Genomic DNA, 17338 nt, shown 5'->3' with positions numbered 1-17338 from the left:
CAAAGTCCCATCTGTTAGGGACTATCCATAGATACATGCATTTCTACAGGACTCTGTACCTGCAAGGTACTAGCGTAAAGCCAGGTCTCCAAGAGCTGGCCTTGCACAGCATGTGCTTCATGTTGGGCTAGGTATCATAATGTGAAATTGCCTTTAATAGGTAAAATGGCACTTTGGGTATTTATTAGAACTTTCTATCACTGAGCAAAAATGACGTTCAGAAAAATGAGCTCATCCACGACTGTGCAGGAAGAAAATAACTCCTCTAGGAAGGAAACTCAGGGTGCAAGTTATACTGTAAGGCTGGCACATCTTCCTGTATTTCACACTGGATGTTCATGTGAACAGTGAGTTCATATGACCATAGAGCCACTACATGCTCTATCGCCGGGCTGGCAGCTACACATCCTGCTTTGGAACTCACCTCCGGGACAAACTGATAATCATAAATTGTTGCCTTATCTGGAAATGGCACTGTTAATGTCTTTGTGGATGTTGGATCAAGACCACTCAGCAATTTATATTTATTTCGAGTTAGGTCTGTAATTGGTCCTTCCATTAGCTCTCGGAGAATCTTACTGAATTTCAGACGGTCATCAGCTGTACAAGATGCACCGATAGACCAGATCAATGAAAACAGAAAAATGCCCTGCATTGGAGAGATGAGAAGATAGAGTACAATTAGAGAGACACTCTCTCTATCCTTATGACTTAAATCAGATCATCCAGACTAATATCTCTGAGAGCCAATACGTGAGCTACCACGTAATACCAGGTCTTCTAAGGCTTCCATAAAATCTAGTTTTCCCCAAAATCATGTCTCATAAAATCTTTAAAGCGATGCAGTGCAAAGCATAAATTCAAGCCAAGGCAAATCTTACAACCATGATTCTAGGAAATCATGTGTTTTAAACACACGTTTAAATGTTCTTTAAAGGAACATTGAGGTAACTTCGGGAGGTGAAAAACCAAACATATTTTCATTTCAATTTTAATGCAGATGCCCTGGATTTAAGTAAAACCACTTTCTACTGATTTATTTGAAATGCTTTAATTAATAAACCAGCATTAATTAAATGAACCAGATTTGCCACTCTGAACACATCCTGTTTCCACCAAAGCAAACTGCACTGAAGACCAGACCTACCAATTATACGACAAAACTCTGCCTGCTTTAAAATCAAGTTTCTTTTTAGGTACTAAGATGAACAATCACAACCACACTCAGAAACCTTTAATCTTGTTCACTTAGCATTGACTTTGTGTGAAAACTGTTTCTCTCAAGAAAATACCTTTCCCTAAATTAAAAGGTAACTTATTTTTCATAAAATACTAGTTGTAAGAATTACATACTAGCCAACTTAGACATATTACCATGATTAGTATATTGGTATTTTTATCTAAAATGTCCACAGTCTATTGATACCTGCATTACTACTTTTTAAGAGGTTATATTAGTTATCAATTACATATAAATGTCTGTGCCTGTGTGGGCATGTGTGTATGAGCACAGGTGCCGACAGAGGCCCACGCAAGTAACTTTTTTGAGCCACCTGAATTGGGTGCTGGGAATTGAACTCTGCTCCCGGGAAAGAACACTATAAGCTCTCATAACCGCTGCACCATGTCTCCAGCCGCAGATCAAATCTGTTTATCAGTTTTCAAATATTTCAAATATTTTTCAAATCTGTTTATCAGTCTTAAGATATAGCTCAATGGTGGCTCACTAGCCTGACATGTTTTAGGTTCTGAAATCAATCTCCAGTACTGTAAAATGAATATATAAACACCTAAATAATAGACTGCTTATTTATTTATTTGTGGATTGTCTATTTTTTCACTTTCCTCAATGTCAAATGTACATATACACTTTCACACACACACACACCCTCTCCAAAATATTAACTTGTCCTTATACAGGACTTGTCCTTATAAAGGACAAAAGTTAAAGTGGAAAATAATAAATCACGGTTTGGGGGAGAAGGCTTGTGTCAGAGGCTACTGCTGAGGCCAGTCAGGACCTGGTTTCAGTGGCAGGTCCTCACTGATCTGCAGCGTCACTGACCGCTCAAAACCTCCTGGCAGGACATATCTCCAGAGCAGGCTGCCTGACAGCACTCTGTTTGGGGCGTGGCCTTTTCCTTCCTCTTAGCTTCCAAGGCTTCCCTAAGACCAGCTGCAGATGCACAGAGCAGGTCTCACTGATTAGGAGGCTTTGGTGAAAGAGGAAGGTTCTGCTTTTCTACTGCAAGACCCAGAAAACAATGAGCCATCTTACCTCAATCAAAGAGAAAGATTCTCTATCACTTCTTTCTTTTTGTTTGTTCTCATCGCCAAAGTCATCAATAAAACAGTCTATGAGATTCATTAAGGATCGAACTAAGTTTGTATCTGAAGTAGGAGAGAGCTCCTGAAAGATGAGAAGGAAGAGTCTGTAAGACCAATGAAGCAAGGCACTAGCGTACCAGCTGCCTGAGTTTATGGAATCTGTCTGATCCTGTGAGGCCCAGAATCTATGGAAAAGTACTCCTGTGATTCTCATTTGTGAAGGGAAATTGAGGTCCACATTCATCCCTTGCCTAGAGTGACCGCCACACTTCAGTAACATGTACTCCATTTATGGTCTGTATGTGTGACATGCATGTACAGTGGTACGCATGTAGAGGTTTTCCAGGAGCTAGATCTCTTTTTCCACCTTGTTAAGGCAGGGGCTCTTCTTTTTGTCTCTCTAGACCCAGACTAGCTGGCCTACAAGCGTCTGGGTGATTGTTTTGCCTCCTCTTCCCAAATTGCCATGAAAATGCTGACAGTTCAGGAGTTACCTACCACTTTTGGCACTTGGTGAGTTCCAGCTTGTTAGGTTTGTATAGCAGGTGCTCCCTCTAACCCACTGAGCCATCTCAAAAGCTGGTGGCATGTACCTTTTACAAAACCTCTCAAGCAAATTCTCAAGTTAAAAGGTATCTCAATCAAAGGCATATATCCTATCCTTTATTAATCTTAGAAACCAAACTATGGAAGAAGTCAGAAATGACAATGTACTTATATGCAGTACTTAATAAATAAAACCCACTTACATCTGTTTACAATCCGTAGCTACAGTTACAGTAAACTCAACTCCATGATAGATTTCTGAGTTCACCAGTGCCCACAGAACTACACATTGATCACTTTATTTTCAGCATCTCACCATTGGAGTTTATTAAGTAAATCAAGAAATACACACGTCTCCTAGAACCATGATCTCAATATGCACCCACCATCTTCCCTTCCAGAGCTCCGAGCTGCACTCCTGTGTGGTCCTATGTGAAAATTCACCTGGCGAAACCATCTCTGAAGGCCAGAAGTGGCAGGCTTTCTACTCAGCCATCCCATCCCATCCCCATAGAAGGTGTAGACAACAGGACTGAGCTTCTGGCTCTTGTAGGACTGAAACTGATGGGGATGCTCAAATACAGATGGTTTCTCCCAGGCAGACACCTATTATTGTAATGGTTATTCATAACTTTTATATGAGAGAACAGATGTCAGACTATGTTAGAAACTCCACATTAAATGATTGCTTTTGCTCTATAGCCCAGGTACACACCAGTGGCATAAAACGTTTATTTCTTTGTAGGGCTTAAATTCTCTGACAGTGGTAGGGAAAAAGAAACACAATTTCTGTACCTTGCTTTATTCTGACTCCCGGAGCATGTGTGTTTCGACGGCTTGGAGCATGGCTACTTCCTGTTTGTAACATTCTTAGGTGCCAGCCAAGCTTCTGAAAGTTCGCTAACACCCATTTTCTCATTAGCCACTGCTTGAGAAACCCTGGTCTCTTTCCTCACGTGCATTTGCCAAGATGTCCCTATTTCATTTCTTATCTTTCTACCAAGGATTTGATTGTTTTAGAAAATTTGGGAAAACAAATACACACATACACTAGCACACACGTGAAAATATAATATATGACCGTTTAGGGATAACTTCTTGGATACTACAATTAACAGCGTTAGGTAGGCCTTTCAGGTTTGTTTGCTTTTAAGAGAGATTAACTGCACCAACAATACTGTCTCCATTTCTAAGACACTATTCTTTGCCTGTTTGGGGAGGACAATTGTATGAATGCAAGCTTTTTCCTTTCCGTGGGAGCTCGTGTTTCAGCCGCGAGTGTTGGCATAGGCCTGCAGCCCTCACACTGTCGGTAACTGGCCGGCCTGGGCTCCAGGCCCACCAGCGTGACACAGAGAAGATGTGTATCGGGGCTGGAGAGACAGTTCAGCAGTTAAGAGCACTGGTTGTTTTTCCAGAGAACCCAGATTCAATTCCTAGCACCCACATGACAGTTTACAACTGTCTGTAACTTCAGTTCCAGGACATCTGGCATCCTCACACAGATATACATGCAGGCAAAATAATAATGTACATAAAAAAGAAAAGAAAGAAAAATCTGTCTCTATGAAAATCAGTATGGAGATTCTCTAAAAAAAAAAATTTGTATCAAAGAAAAGAAAGAAAAAAAATAACAAAATGGAAAAAAATACCAGTTAAACTGGCTAAAAAGTAAACCATTAGCTTCCAAAAAAATGACATTAAATCAAAGATATCATCCACCATGACCAAGTAGGCTTCATCCCAGGCATGCAAGGGTGGTTCAACATACAGAAATCCATCAATGTAATCCACCACATAAACAAACTGAAGGAGAAAAACCACATGATCATCTCCTTAGATGCTGAAAAAGCATTTGACAAAGTCCAGCACCCATTCATGTTTAAAGTATTGGAGAGATCAGGGATACAAAGCACATACCTAAACATAGTAAAGGCAATATACAGCAAGCCAACAGCCAACATCAAACTCAATGGAGAGAAACTTAAATCAATCCCACTGAAATCAGGGACAAGACAAGGCTGCCCACTCTCTCCATACCTCTTCAACATAGTGCTTGAAGTCCTAGCCAGAGCAATAAGACAACTAAAAGAGATCAAGGGGATACAAATAGGAAAGGAAGAGATCAAAGTGTCAGTATTTGCAGATGATATGATAGTATACATGAGCAACCCCAAAAATTCAACCAGAGAACTCCTCCAGCTGAAAAACACCTTCAGCAAAGTGGCAGGATACAAAATCAATTCAAAAAAATCAGAAGCCCTCCTGTATACCAAAGACAAAAGGGCTGAGAAAGAAATTAGGGAAACAACACCCTTCACAATAGCCACTAATAACATAAAGTACCTTGGGGTGACATTAACCAAGCAAGTGAAAGACCTGTTTGAGAAAAACTTCAAGTCTCTGAAGAAAGAAATTGAAGAAGATATCAGAAGATGGAAAGATCTCCCGTGCTCATGGATTGGTAGGATTAACATTGTAAAAATGGCCATCCTGCCAAAAGCAATCTACAGATTCAATGCAATTCCCATCAAAATACCAACTCAATTCTTTACAGACCTTGAAAAAAAGATTCTCAGCTTCATATGGAGAAACAAAAAACCCAGAATCTCCAAAACAATCCTGTACAACAACAGATCATCTGGAGGTATCTCCATCCCCGATCTCAAGTTGTACTACAGAGCAATAATAATAAAAACTGCATAGTATTGGCATAAAAACAGAAAGGAGGATCAATGAAACCGCATAGAAGACCCAGAAATAAACCCACACACCTATGAATACTCGATTTTTGACAAAGAAGCCAAAACCATTCAATGGAAAAAAGACAGCTGAAAAAAAAAATGGTGCTGGTCCAACTGGATGTCTACATGCAGAAAAATGAAAATAGATCCATATTTATCACCCTGCACAAAACTAAAATCCAAGTGGATCAAAGACCTCAACATAAAACCAGATACTCTAAATCTGTTAGAAGAAAAAGTGGGGAAGAGCCTAGAACTCATTGGCACAGGAGACAACTTCCTGAACAGAACACCAACAGCACAGGCTCTAAGAGCAACAATCAATAAATGAGACCTCATGAAACTGAAAAGCTTCTGTAAAGCAAAGGACACCGTCATCAAAACAAAATGACTGCCTACAGATTGGGAAAGGATCTTCACTAACCCTTTATCTGACAGAGGACTAATATCCAGTATATACAAAGAACTAAAGAAGCTGAAAAGCAGCAAACCAAGTAATCCAATTAAAAAATGGGGAACAGAGATAAACAGAGAATTCTTGACAGAGGAATATCAAATGGCAGAGAAACACTTAAAGAAATGCTCAACCTCATTAGCCATCAGGGAAATGCAAATCAAAACGATCCTGAGATTTCACCTTACACCCATCAGAATGGCCAAGATGAAAAACTCAAGTGACAACACATGCTGGAGAGGTTGTGGAGAAAGGGGAACCCTCCTCCACTGCTGGTGGGAATGTAAACTGGTACAACCACTCTGGAAATCTATCTGGCGCTTTCTAAGACAATTAGGAATAATGCTTCCTCAAGACCCAGCTATACCACTGCTAGGTATATATCCAAAATTTGCTCAAGTACACAAAAGGGATACTTGCTCAACCATGTTTATAGCAGCTTTATTTGTAATAGCCAGAACCTGGAAACAACCCAGATGTCCATCAACGGAGGAATGGGTACAGAAATTGTGGTATTTTTACACAATGGAATACTACTCAGCAATCAAAAAGGAGGAAATCATGAAATTTGCAGGCAAATCGTGGGATCTAGAAAAGATCATTCTGAGTGAAATATCCCAGGAGAAAGACAAACACGGTATATACTCACTTATATAGACCTATAAGATATGACAAACATAATGAAATCTATACACCTAAAAAAGATAATCAAGAGAGCGGACATGGGGTAAGATGATCAATCCTCATTTAGAAAGACAGATGGGATGTGCATTGAACATTGACAGGAGTCTACTGAGCGCATCTGAAAGACTCTACCTAGCAGTGTTTTCAAAGCAGATACAAAGACTCATGACCAAACCTTCGGCAGAGTACAGGGAATCATATGAAAGAAGGGGAGTTAGTATGATGGGGAAAGGATAGGAGCTCCACAAGGACCAAATATATCTGGGCACAGGGGTCTTTTCTGAGACTGACATTCAACCAAGGACCATGTATGGATATAACCTAGAACCTCTGCTCAGATGTAGCCTGTGGTAGCTCAGTAACCAATTGGTTTCCCATAGTGAGGGGAACAAGGACTATTTCTAACAGGAACTCAATGACTGGCTCTTTGACCTCCCCACCCCCCAAGGGAGGAGCAGTCCTGTTAGGCCACAGAGTAGGGCTTAGCAGCCAGTCCTGAAGATACCTGATAAAACAGGACCGGATGAATGGGGAGGAGGTCCCCCCATCAGTGGACTTGGAAAGGGGCACGGTGGAGATGAGGGAGGGAGGGTGGGATTGGGAGGGAATGAGGAAGCGGGACAGGGCTGGGATACAGAGTTAATAAAATGTAACTGATAAGAAAAAAATAAAATTAAATAAAAAAACACATTAAAATTAATACATTTAATTCCTTTTATTTTTTTTTTAATCTTAAAGTTCCTGTTTGTCTTACCTTTGTATGCCTTCTAATGAATTCAACAGAAACGGGGACCATTCTGTCAAACAAGCCTTCTATAAACTCTTTCTGAATAACAGTGATGGACTGTGGCAAAGTGTTTAACCAAGACATCATCAATGGCCTCCAGCCCAGCATTTGGGGCTCCATGTAGATCATGCCACACCGGGAAACCTGTAGGACAAGCATTGTTTAGCATCCAAGTGAAGCTCAGGAAGCCCCAGTACCTCCGCAGTCTGCTCCCACGGCAGGGAAGGTGTAGTCATCACCTGAGGCAGATTTGGGGTCACTTTGCACAAGAGATGGGTGATTGTAAGCTGGGGATACCTTCTCACAGATGGAGGGTGTGTGCGGGGTGTCACGTGAAGTCCGTCTGACTCCAGGTTTCTAGTGGTGGATGTTCGTCTGTTTTGTATATCTCAAAAACAAAGATTCCTGAGTCCTTTGTTAGCCTTAACATTGCTTCAGCCTGGCCACACGCAGCTCCTGCCTGACCCAGTGGACAGACTACAGCAATCAGCTCGAAGGAGCCTCTTGTTGATCATCAGATTCCCCATAATGAAAGAAAACCTACTTCAGTTTACCCCTGGGACAGAATCAGATGAGGTTAGGCAGGGAGTCCTGAGCACAAGGCTGGTTCCCTGCTGGGCATGAAGATGACTTGGGACATCTGTTTCTTACAACCCTCTTCAGGGCAAAGACTTAATTTTATTTAATTGTATGATCTCAGCTTGTGTGTGTGATTTTGCAAAATGATCCCAGATCCAAGAGAAAAATAACTGTATTACTAAATTTGCCAAGGCATGTGAGTGGATTCACCTGTTCTTTCAGGATCACAGATCTCAGAATAGAATATATAAATGCATTCAATTTAGAGTAAAGGCTACCAAGTAAACGGAAACATTTATAGAAATTGTGCAGTTCATAGACAGATGCCAAAATGAACACTCACAGTGGCAGGAGAAGCGACTTCCAGATCCATCGGTTCAAAAATCAGGTTCATTTGTGGTGACATTTGGATAATCTCCCCACTCATCAGACAGAGCTTCTTGTTGTCATCCAGCACAGTGTTCATGTTCTCAATCCACACAGCATCAACCGGCCCATCAAAGATGAGCCACTTCCTGTCTGGAGTCTACTTCACACACAGTGAGGATAAGGCACAAATGGAATGCAGGAAACACATCAATGATATTATTTCAAAATTTAAAGATATAACTTAGAGTCAATTTACCATGAAAACATAAAAGCACTCTTTAAATAGAGGTTAAACACAAGTGTGCACGCACGCACACACACACACACACACACACACACACACAGCATAGATGAAAAAGGCTACCTATGTCATGGAGAAGACCATAACATCTTGCCTTGATTCAATCTTTTGAATGTTTCCAAGGCTAAATATATGTATAATGCTTTAAAAATGTTAAAACTGGTTGGAGTATCAGTCTCAGAAAAGACCCCTGGGCCCAGATTCCTTGGTTCTGTTGCTCTCCTTGTGGAGCTCCTGTCCCCTCCAGGTCTTTCTATCTCCCCCTTCTTTCATATGATTCCCTGCATTCTGTCCAAAGTTTGTCTATGAGTCTCAGCCTCTGCTTTGATACCCTGCTAGGCAGAGTCTTTCAGAGGCCCTCTGTGGTGGGCTCCTGTCCTGTTGCCTGTTTTCTCCTTCCAATGTTCGTCCTGTTTGCCTTTCTGAGTGAGGATTGATCATCTTACCCAGCATCCTTCTTCTTGCTTAGCTTCTTTAGGTGGACAGATTTTAGTCTGTTTATCCTATATTATATGTCTAATATCCACTTATAAGTGAGTATATACCATGTGTGTCTTTCTGCTTCTGGGATACCTCATTCAGGATGATCTTTTCTAGATCCCACCATTTGCCTGCAAATTTCTTGATTTCCTTATTTTTAATTGCTGAGCATGAATGGAGATAACCTAGAACCCTGCACAGATGTAGCCCATGGCAGCTCACTCTCCAAGTGGGTTCCCTAGTAATGGGAACAGGAACTGTCTCTGACATGAAATCAGTGGCTGACTCTTTGATCACTCCCCCTTAGTGGGGAGCAGCCTTGTCAGGCCACAGAGGAAGACAGTGCAGCCAGTCCTGATGAGACCTGATAGGCTAGGGTCAGATGGAAGGGGAGGAGGACCTCCCCTATCAGTGGACTTGGAGAGGGGCATGGGAGGAGATGAGGGAAGGAGGGTGGGATTGGGAGGGAATAAGGGGGCTATGGCTGGGATCCAAAGTGAATAAACTGTAATTAATATAAAAATAAAAATTAAAAAAATGTTAAAATTGAAAATACTATTGACAAGGAAAAGAGAATGTTCATTCAAATATACTCGTTTTTAGTGTTTTACAGATCACTTTTATCATGAAGTCTACTAAGAGTATGAGTTCTATGTGCTATGCTAATTTTTTTCTTTCTTCTATAAAATGAATTCACACACACACACACACACACACACACACACACACACACACACACACCTAGGCTGAACTGTCTTATAATGGTATAGGACAGTGGTCCTCAGCCTTCCTAATGCCTTGGACCTTTAATGCAGTTCATCAAATTGTGGTGACCTCCAACCATAAAATCAATGTTGCTACTTCATAGCAGAAATTTTGCTACTCTTATGAATTATAATGTAAATATCTGTGTTTTCCAAAGGTCTTAGGTGACCCTTGCAAAATCATTCTCCCCATCCCCACAAGAGGGTTGTGACCCACAGGCTGAGAAGCAGTAGTGTAGGATATTAACATCAATATAACATTCACACGAAGTTCAGTACATCAGTACTAACATACATCAGTGGTGTAGAGCTAATATAAAATCAGTGTAACAGCCTGACAAATATCTAAGAAATAGGAAAATACTCACACATTGCCCAGAAAACAGTCACCTTTCTGATTCTTACAGTTCTACCTGCTTGGGTATACACATGATGCTTCACTGCCTTTCACCTAATGTGGGTGGCAGTGGAGATGGATTTATATCCTTCTTACCACATGCTCTGAGCCCATGGTCCACTCCACAGGGCAGCGGGCTGGTCCGGGGTCAAGCCATCCCTTGCTTACACTGAGGCTGTCATTGGTGTGCTCAGAGCTCGGGAGGGCAGCAGGGAGAGTGTTACCCTACGATCTGGATGATCACTGGAGATCAGCTCTCCCTCGCCCTCTGAACTACCAGTGCCTGCCAGCTGTCACTTTGGGGACACTGCTGTGACCCTGAGCTGAAGGTCTTCCTTTTTCATCCCACTCTACTGTTCTTGAGTAAACTGCTGTGCCTCACTGAGATTTAGTGTTTGGGGCATAGCTTTTGGCAAAATGTAATGTAAGCTATGCAACTGTGTATAACAGTTGCCTGTTGGCCATTCTATGTGAATTATTATGCCTCATGGCCATTTCTATGTGAATTATTATATTGTCTAGAAGCTTAGTGTTAAGTTATTCTGGGCCACAGCACACACACTTCGGACTCTGCTTTTGAGTGCGACAGAAAACCACCCCAGAGAACAAGGCGGGAAGGGATGCCAGCCCTAGAATGTCACCTAAGTCTTCTGCTTTCCCCAGTGCAGCCCCCTTTCTTCCAAGCACGCTGCACAGAAAGTGCTGGAACGTTGGACATTGTTGTTCTCTAAGCGTGGAGTTGGAACAATGAGCGGATACCGCAAGGGCAGCATCTTAGAGTGCAGAGAGAAATGATGTCACGGAAGAGGCTGTGTGCCACTCAGAGCACTCCCCAGGGGTCTGACGGGCACTCGGGGACATGGTCTCTGCTGTGCTTGTATGTGCTACCGTCATTCCTCACGGAAACACCACCAAAGCGTCCAGCAACATGCTTGCAATAAATATCTTAAGATCTAAATAGAGCTGGTCACTGGACGCATCACCGCCTTCTCAAGGTCTGCATGTGAGAACGTGGACTCTTACCGAGGAAGCCGCGAACGCTCTGAAGCTGACAGCCAGGACCCCGTCAGACCACTCATGAGATACCAGGTCAAACTGCCCATACAGCTGGCCCATGGTGACAGACTTGGGGTTCAAGACAGTTATTTGCACCTTGTTTTCTTCCATGAGTCCCTTAATGAAAAAGAAAACCAATGTTATTCATTTTGAAGGATACTGTCTTTCCTTGTATATATGTGTGTATATACAAATATCTTAAGGAGCCTACAGAGAAGCCACCAGAAATAAGGGATGAAGTTAACAAGGTTCCAAAACAAAAGGTTGATGTGTGAAAGAAGTCATTTCTATGTTGTGTGGAATGCCAGTGAACAACTGAAAAGACAAGTTCTGAGATGTTGTTTATAACAGTATTTTAAAGTAACAAAGTACAGGGGGTAAATTGGTAAATTTCGTTCATTCTTATAAATCGGAAATTACAGAAAAAGAATTGGCAGCTGTTTTTGGTAAAGGCCCATATAGTAAATGAGGTAGGTTTTAGGAGTTCTTATTATCTATTTTCAGTTTTAAAAAAATTGTAAAAAAAAACTGTTCACACCATTCTGAGTTCACTGGCATTACAAAAATAAGTTTTGGCTGTATTTGGCCTGGGGGCTGTAATTTGCTGACCCTTGCTACAAAATGTTCTCTGAGAGAAAATAAAGAGATGTAATGATAGAGACTTCCCATGGAGTCAAAAACTTAGTATTAGTAAATTGCCTATTTTGGCCAGAACGCTGGCTCTATTGCATTATTATAAGACATGTTGACACCCTTGGGGTATATAAGCCTTGTTTTTAAATTAACAGAATTAATTTTCAGAGCAGACTCAAATTTACAGAAAATTGAGTAGAAAGTGCAAAGCCTCCAGAATCCTTCCTCTGCCTTGACAATGCCCACCCCCAACAGTGCCTTCACATACTGGGTGGCAGGGATTACTGATGATTATTTGGGGATGCACCCTTGTTGACCAAGGTACGTAACTTATGTTAGGGCTGGCCCGGTGCTTAACTTTGTGGAGTTTGCTAACTACCTTATGTTACATGGTCATTGTTATAGCATTGTGCGGAATGATATAGCTTCCTTAAAAATCTCCTGTACTGAACCTATTCTTAGTTATTTATTTCACATGCAACAGCATAGCAGGGCCAATTCTTTCAAATACTGCCTGAACTTTGGACAGACACAAACCAGTAAATCAAAGAGCAGATGTGTAACTAATCCTCTCAAATAAGAAAACAAAACTCAAGGCCTTTCGGCTCTCTTCCCTGTGCCTGGAAGAGCTTTACTGTAAAAGTTCCTCAGTGTAGAAGTATGGATAAACTGTACTCATTTTTTAATCAGGATGAAGTTGCTGCCCCTAAAGACAGCAAGGAACCACAGGTAGGATATGGTAGCTAAGGAAACAGCAATTCCACTCTTACAATTTCCAGAGAATGAACGAACCACTTGGCCTTTACAGGACAGCAGAGCACATGCTTACACCTCCCCCACCCCATCCTATTTCCGCACTGTGGTGCCTCCTCCTTTTAGAGACTTTATGTTGTTTGTGTTTGGCAAACCAAATTAGATGGTGAAACAGTAGCATGGGCAAAACACTAACAGGTCAAACACAGGAGAGGACGATAAGAAGGCAAGCTGGGGGTAGGTGAAAAGGGGGAAAAAAGGAAATATTTGGAAAATAGAAGAAGACGTGGAAAAAGTAACAATTAAAAGTGTCAATTAATAGCACTAAATATAAATCACCTTGTAGTGAAAGTTTTGGTTTCTTTAACTCAGTTATGTTATGCCAATATGTTTTTGTTGGTAGTTCCACGTGTGGGATGTGGGAATACTTTTAGTTTATCTACAGCTGACAAAAGCCTTGAGAAAGGGCACTTGATCTTTGTCAGCTGGAAACTGCCTCGTTTGGGGGCATCATTTTTGCCAGCTAGAAAACACCCTTTTGTGGACTTTGAGAGGGTATAAATAGGAGAAGAGAGAGGAAGAGAAAGGATGCTTCAGGGAGGCCCCTGCTGCCTTTTGCTGTTCGGCTGGACTGCTGCAATTCTGACTATGATAAAAGGGGTCTACATCCCCTGTACCTACTAACCTTCTTTTTCTCCTACTTAGGGTCAGGGGTTGGAAGGGAGGAAGAGGCATTTAGGAACCCCAAATAAAGCAGGTTCAAAAAGTCAAAGCCTACATCATCTTAAATTCCCTGATAAAACAGAAAGACCCGAAGTGGATAGTCTCCCACCCCTGACTAAGAAGCTATGTGTAATTGGTACCTGCTGGCAAAGGGAAAATCAGTTCCTAACAATGGCATGTCACTGAGTATATGAACCATACTCTAGAGTAAGCTCATGCCCAGGTGTAGTGGCCAACAAAAAATGAACTCCACGTTGTTATTTTCTTGTTTTCTTTTGGGATTTTTGTTTTATTTCTTTTTGTTTCTGGAGTTTTTCTGTCTTGTTTGTTTTGATTTTCTTTCTTTTTTTTTTTTTGAGAGAGAAAGAGAACATGAAGTGGGCAGACAAAAAAAATGGGGAAGATTTGGGAGGAGTTGAGGGAGGGAAAATCATGATCAAAATTATTGTATAAAAATCATAAACAAGGACTGGAGAGATGGTTCAGTGGTTAAGAGCACTGGCTGCTCTTCCAAATGACCTGGGTTCAATTCCCAGCACTCACATGGCAGCTCACAACTGTCTGTAACTCTAGTTCCAGAGGATCTGACTCCCTCACACATGTATACAAGCAGGTAGAATATCAATGTACATAAAATAAAAATAAATGATTAAAAATTTTAAGTGATGATTTAAAAATTGATAATTATTAATTTTAATATAAAGACACCAACTGCAGAAATGAAGAGTCAGACTGTTATTGTAAAAAGACAAGTCACAATAATACTAAGACTACCTTTGAAGCTACAGGCATACTAGGAGAACACAGAAACAATATTAGTAAAATGAAACAAAGGTAAAAAGACAAATGTTTTCGTATTCATGGAAAGAGAGACTCCACAGTGAAGACACAATGGTCAGAAACTCCATATGGGCTCCAAGCTCTGAAATGGGTGGTAAAAGCTACCCAAAATACAAGAGGAAGTGCAAATGGGAAAGCAGTATCAGCTGCCAAGTCCAGAGTCCCATTTGTTTAGCATGTCAAAATAAGCCATAATGTGACTTGCCTAGAGGGCTGTAGATGTGGCTCAGCAGTTAAGAGCACTTGCTTTTCTTGCAGAAGGCTGGGGTTTGATGCCCAGTACCTATGTCTAGTGGCTCACAACTACCTGTAAATTCAGCTCCAGGGAATCAGCCACCCACTTTTCACCTCTAAGGGCGCCCATACACATGCACACACACACATACAAATAAATACGCAAACAAACACACAAACGACTTGGAGGAATTTGAATAGTAGTCACGTATGCACATATGTATATGTATATACATATGTATGTATGTATGTGTGCATACATGTACATACACACACTTATGCACACACATGCCTTCAAACAAATTTCACTGACATCTCAGAACAGAAGCTTACATTGTCAGTTCCCAGAAAAATAAAAATACTCTCCTACAAGCTTTTAATTGAAGATTAAACTCTTCAATTTCTTTTCTATTTTCATATTGTTTTTACAAAAACAACAAAACATGCACTAGCTTTAACTAAAAAATGAAGTGAAAGACTGAAAGGCAGTTTTGCAGCATATTCATCATGTATTGGATTCACCATTTGCTTCATTTTGCCCTTCTAGATTTGTCATCTCTAACTCATTTTCTTTCTGTTTTTAATGATTTTACACTACCCCATGGAAAGTATGTTTCAAAATAGCCCCATATCCCCTCTTGCACAAAGCTAATTATCAGTAAATCCCTGTGCGAACGGCATACTGACCTTTTCACAGATGTCATTTAATGCTCCTGCTAGAACACGATACGCACTGGTCTTCCCACCAAATGGCTCTCCAACAATCATGAAGCCATGGCGCACGATCATCATCTCGTAGATCTGAAGGATCTTCTCGGAGAAGAAGTCGGTCATTTGCAAATTCATAGACATGCAGTTGTCTTTGATGGCTGCCAGCAGGTCATTGTAATCTGGCTTCGGTAGTTTCACCCCAGGAAACAAATCCGAAGTAATTCCCTGATAACAGGCGCGAAATTTACATTGCAAACATTTATGTCCGAAAGACATAAGCAAATGGTTTTATGTTAGCCAAAGTATAAAGTAAATTTGCATTTAATGTAAATGGGAATAGAGCTATTTAACAGTTCGAGTCTTTGGTTTGGGGTTTTTGTTGTTTTTTTTTTTTTTTTTTTTTTTTTGGCGGGGGGAGGAAATTTATACCCTGAAGTTTTGCAAAACTAATTTAAAAAATTGCAGGTCAGACAAAATGTGCTTGCTGAACTTATTATAAACTTCTGAATTTGTGTAAAGTAACACATATGTCACCAGGACAGAACCAGGAGCCTGTGAGTTGACCCATTCACATGTTGGAATAAGTGTAGTCTTCTTGGGGGAAGTGTGTCATTGGGGGTAGACTTTGAGGTTTCAAATGTTCAAGCCAGGCCCAGTGTCACTTTCTTCCTGCTGCCTGAGAATTCAGATGTAGAACTCTCAGCTGCTTTTCCAGAACTATGTCTCTTGCATGCCACCATGCTTGCTGCCATGACGACAATGGACTAAACCTCTGAACCGTAAGCCAGCCCCAATTAAATGTTCTCTTTTTAAGAGTTGTCACGGTCATGGTGTGGTCTCTAGGGCTATGCTTTAACACTTTATGCATCAGAACTAGAAGAGAACAGGTGTTTATGCTGTACTGCAGGCGTCACTATGGCAACTTTAAGGAAGTTATCACAATCAGATAATGTGCATTTGTAACAGCTGTGATTCTGCCTGTAGTGCTTATGAGTACATAAAGTTAATTACAAGATCTAAGAAACAACCTTTATAAAATGGTAAGCCTATTTTATGTTTCATTACAATTTATGGAAAATTTACTTTTTTTTTTTCTCTAAAGGTAAAAGTGAAATTTCAGAGGTACTTAACATGAAAGCATATGCTTGAGGTATAATTTAAAATTTAGCTGCCAATTTAATCACTCCCTTATCTAATCCAGTAAATTCCCTTGGGGCACTGCAGCCTGGCTGGCTAGAATCCCTGCCCTCAAGCACATGCCACAGATACAAGTTGTTTGCCATCTTTCTGTTGCATTTGCATCATTATTAAATGGGGATGATGATCCCTGGAACATGAAATGTAAGTGGGCGAGGTTTTGCTTGTATATCAGGCTGGTCTGTAATTTGTCATGTGACACAGGCTGGCATCACATACATGACATTCCTGCCCACAGTACTTGATCCAAGCTGGGAAAATAATAGATATGTGTAGCTGTGTGCTTAATACAAGCAAGATGCTTTTTTGATCATTTGATCCACAGTGTACACATGCACACACACAGGCACACAGTATGTCTGTGTCATCCGTAAAAATGCTTTTCCCATCACAGCGTTCAAGTACTTTGAGCGTAGCCCTCAAAGAAGCAGACAACTGGAAACATTTGTCATCCAGCACTTCTCAACCAAGATCAATAAATACCCTTGACTCTCTATCAGGTAGAGACTAGACATGCCTGTCGTCCTGCTTGCTGCTGTGAGAGAGGTCTGACTGGGGTGGGGTGGGGGGTCCTGCAGCACATGAGGCTGCCTTACCTGTGACAATGTCCTGCCTGGGAATGTCAGGCATGCTCCACTCGATGGGGGCATCACTAAATGTTTGCTTCACAGAAGCGCTACTAGAGGCAAACATGTCTGCACACACACACACCCACCTTCTGGAAGGAAATGCAATTTTTGTTCCCACAAACTCTGTCT

At 41.1% G+C, this 17338-nt stretch overlaps 1 protein-coding gene across 1 annotated transcript in view; it reads right to left on the bottom strand.

The window, feature by feature from the left end:
* Positions 1-17338, bottom strand: part of Dnah7 (dynein axonemal heavy chain 7) — a gene marked incomplete at its 5' end in the record, with an annotated part of 256610 nt that overhangs the window by 135866 nt on the left and 103406 nt on the right. The window contains 6 exons of the mRNA XM_055616804.1: positions 425-649; positions 2279-2410; positions 7511-7687; positions 8466-8648; positions 11457-11606; positions 15360-15608. Of these exons, the coding sequence (XP_055472779.1) occupies positions 425-649; positions 2279-2410; positions 7511-7687; positions 8466-8648; positions 11457-11606; positions 15360-15608 (1116 nt within the window). The remainder of the gene's footprint in view (positions 1-424; positions 650-2278; positions 2411-7510; positions 7688-8465; positions 8649-11456; positions 11607-15359; positions 15609-17338) is intronic.

The sequence above is a fragment of the Psammomys obesus genome, unplaced genomic scaffold (assembly GCF_907164565.1).
Source record: "Psammomys obesus unplaced genomic scaffold, mPsaObe1.curated_primary_1811, whole genome shotgun sequence".
In the NCBI taxonomy this organism is placed as follows: Eukaryota; Metazoa; Chordata; class Mammalia; order Rodentia; family Muridae; genus Psammomys; species Psammomys obesus.
The sequence above is the reverse complement of the archived record's forward strand: the minus strand, read 5'-3'. Positions and strand labels throughout refer to the sequence as shown.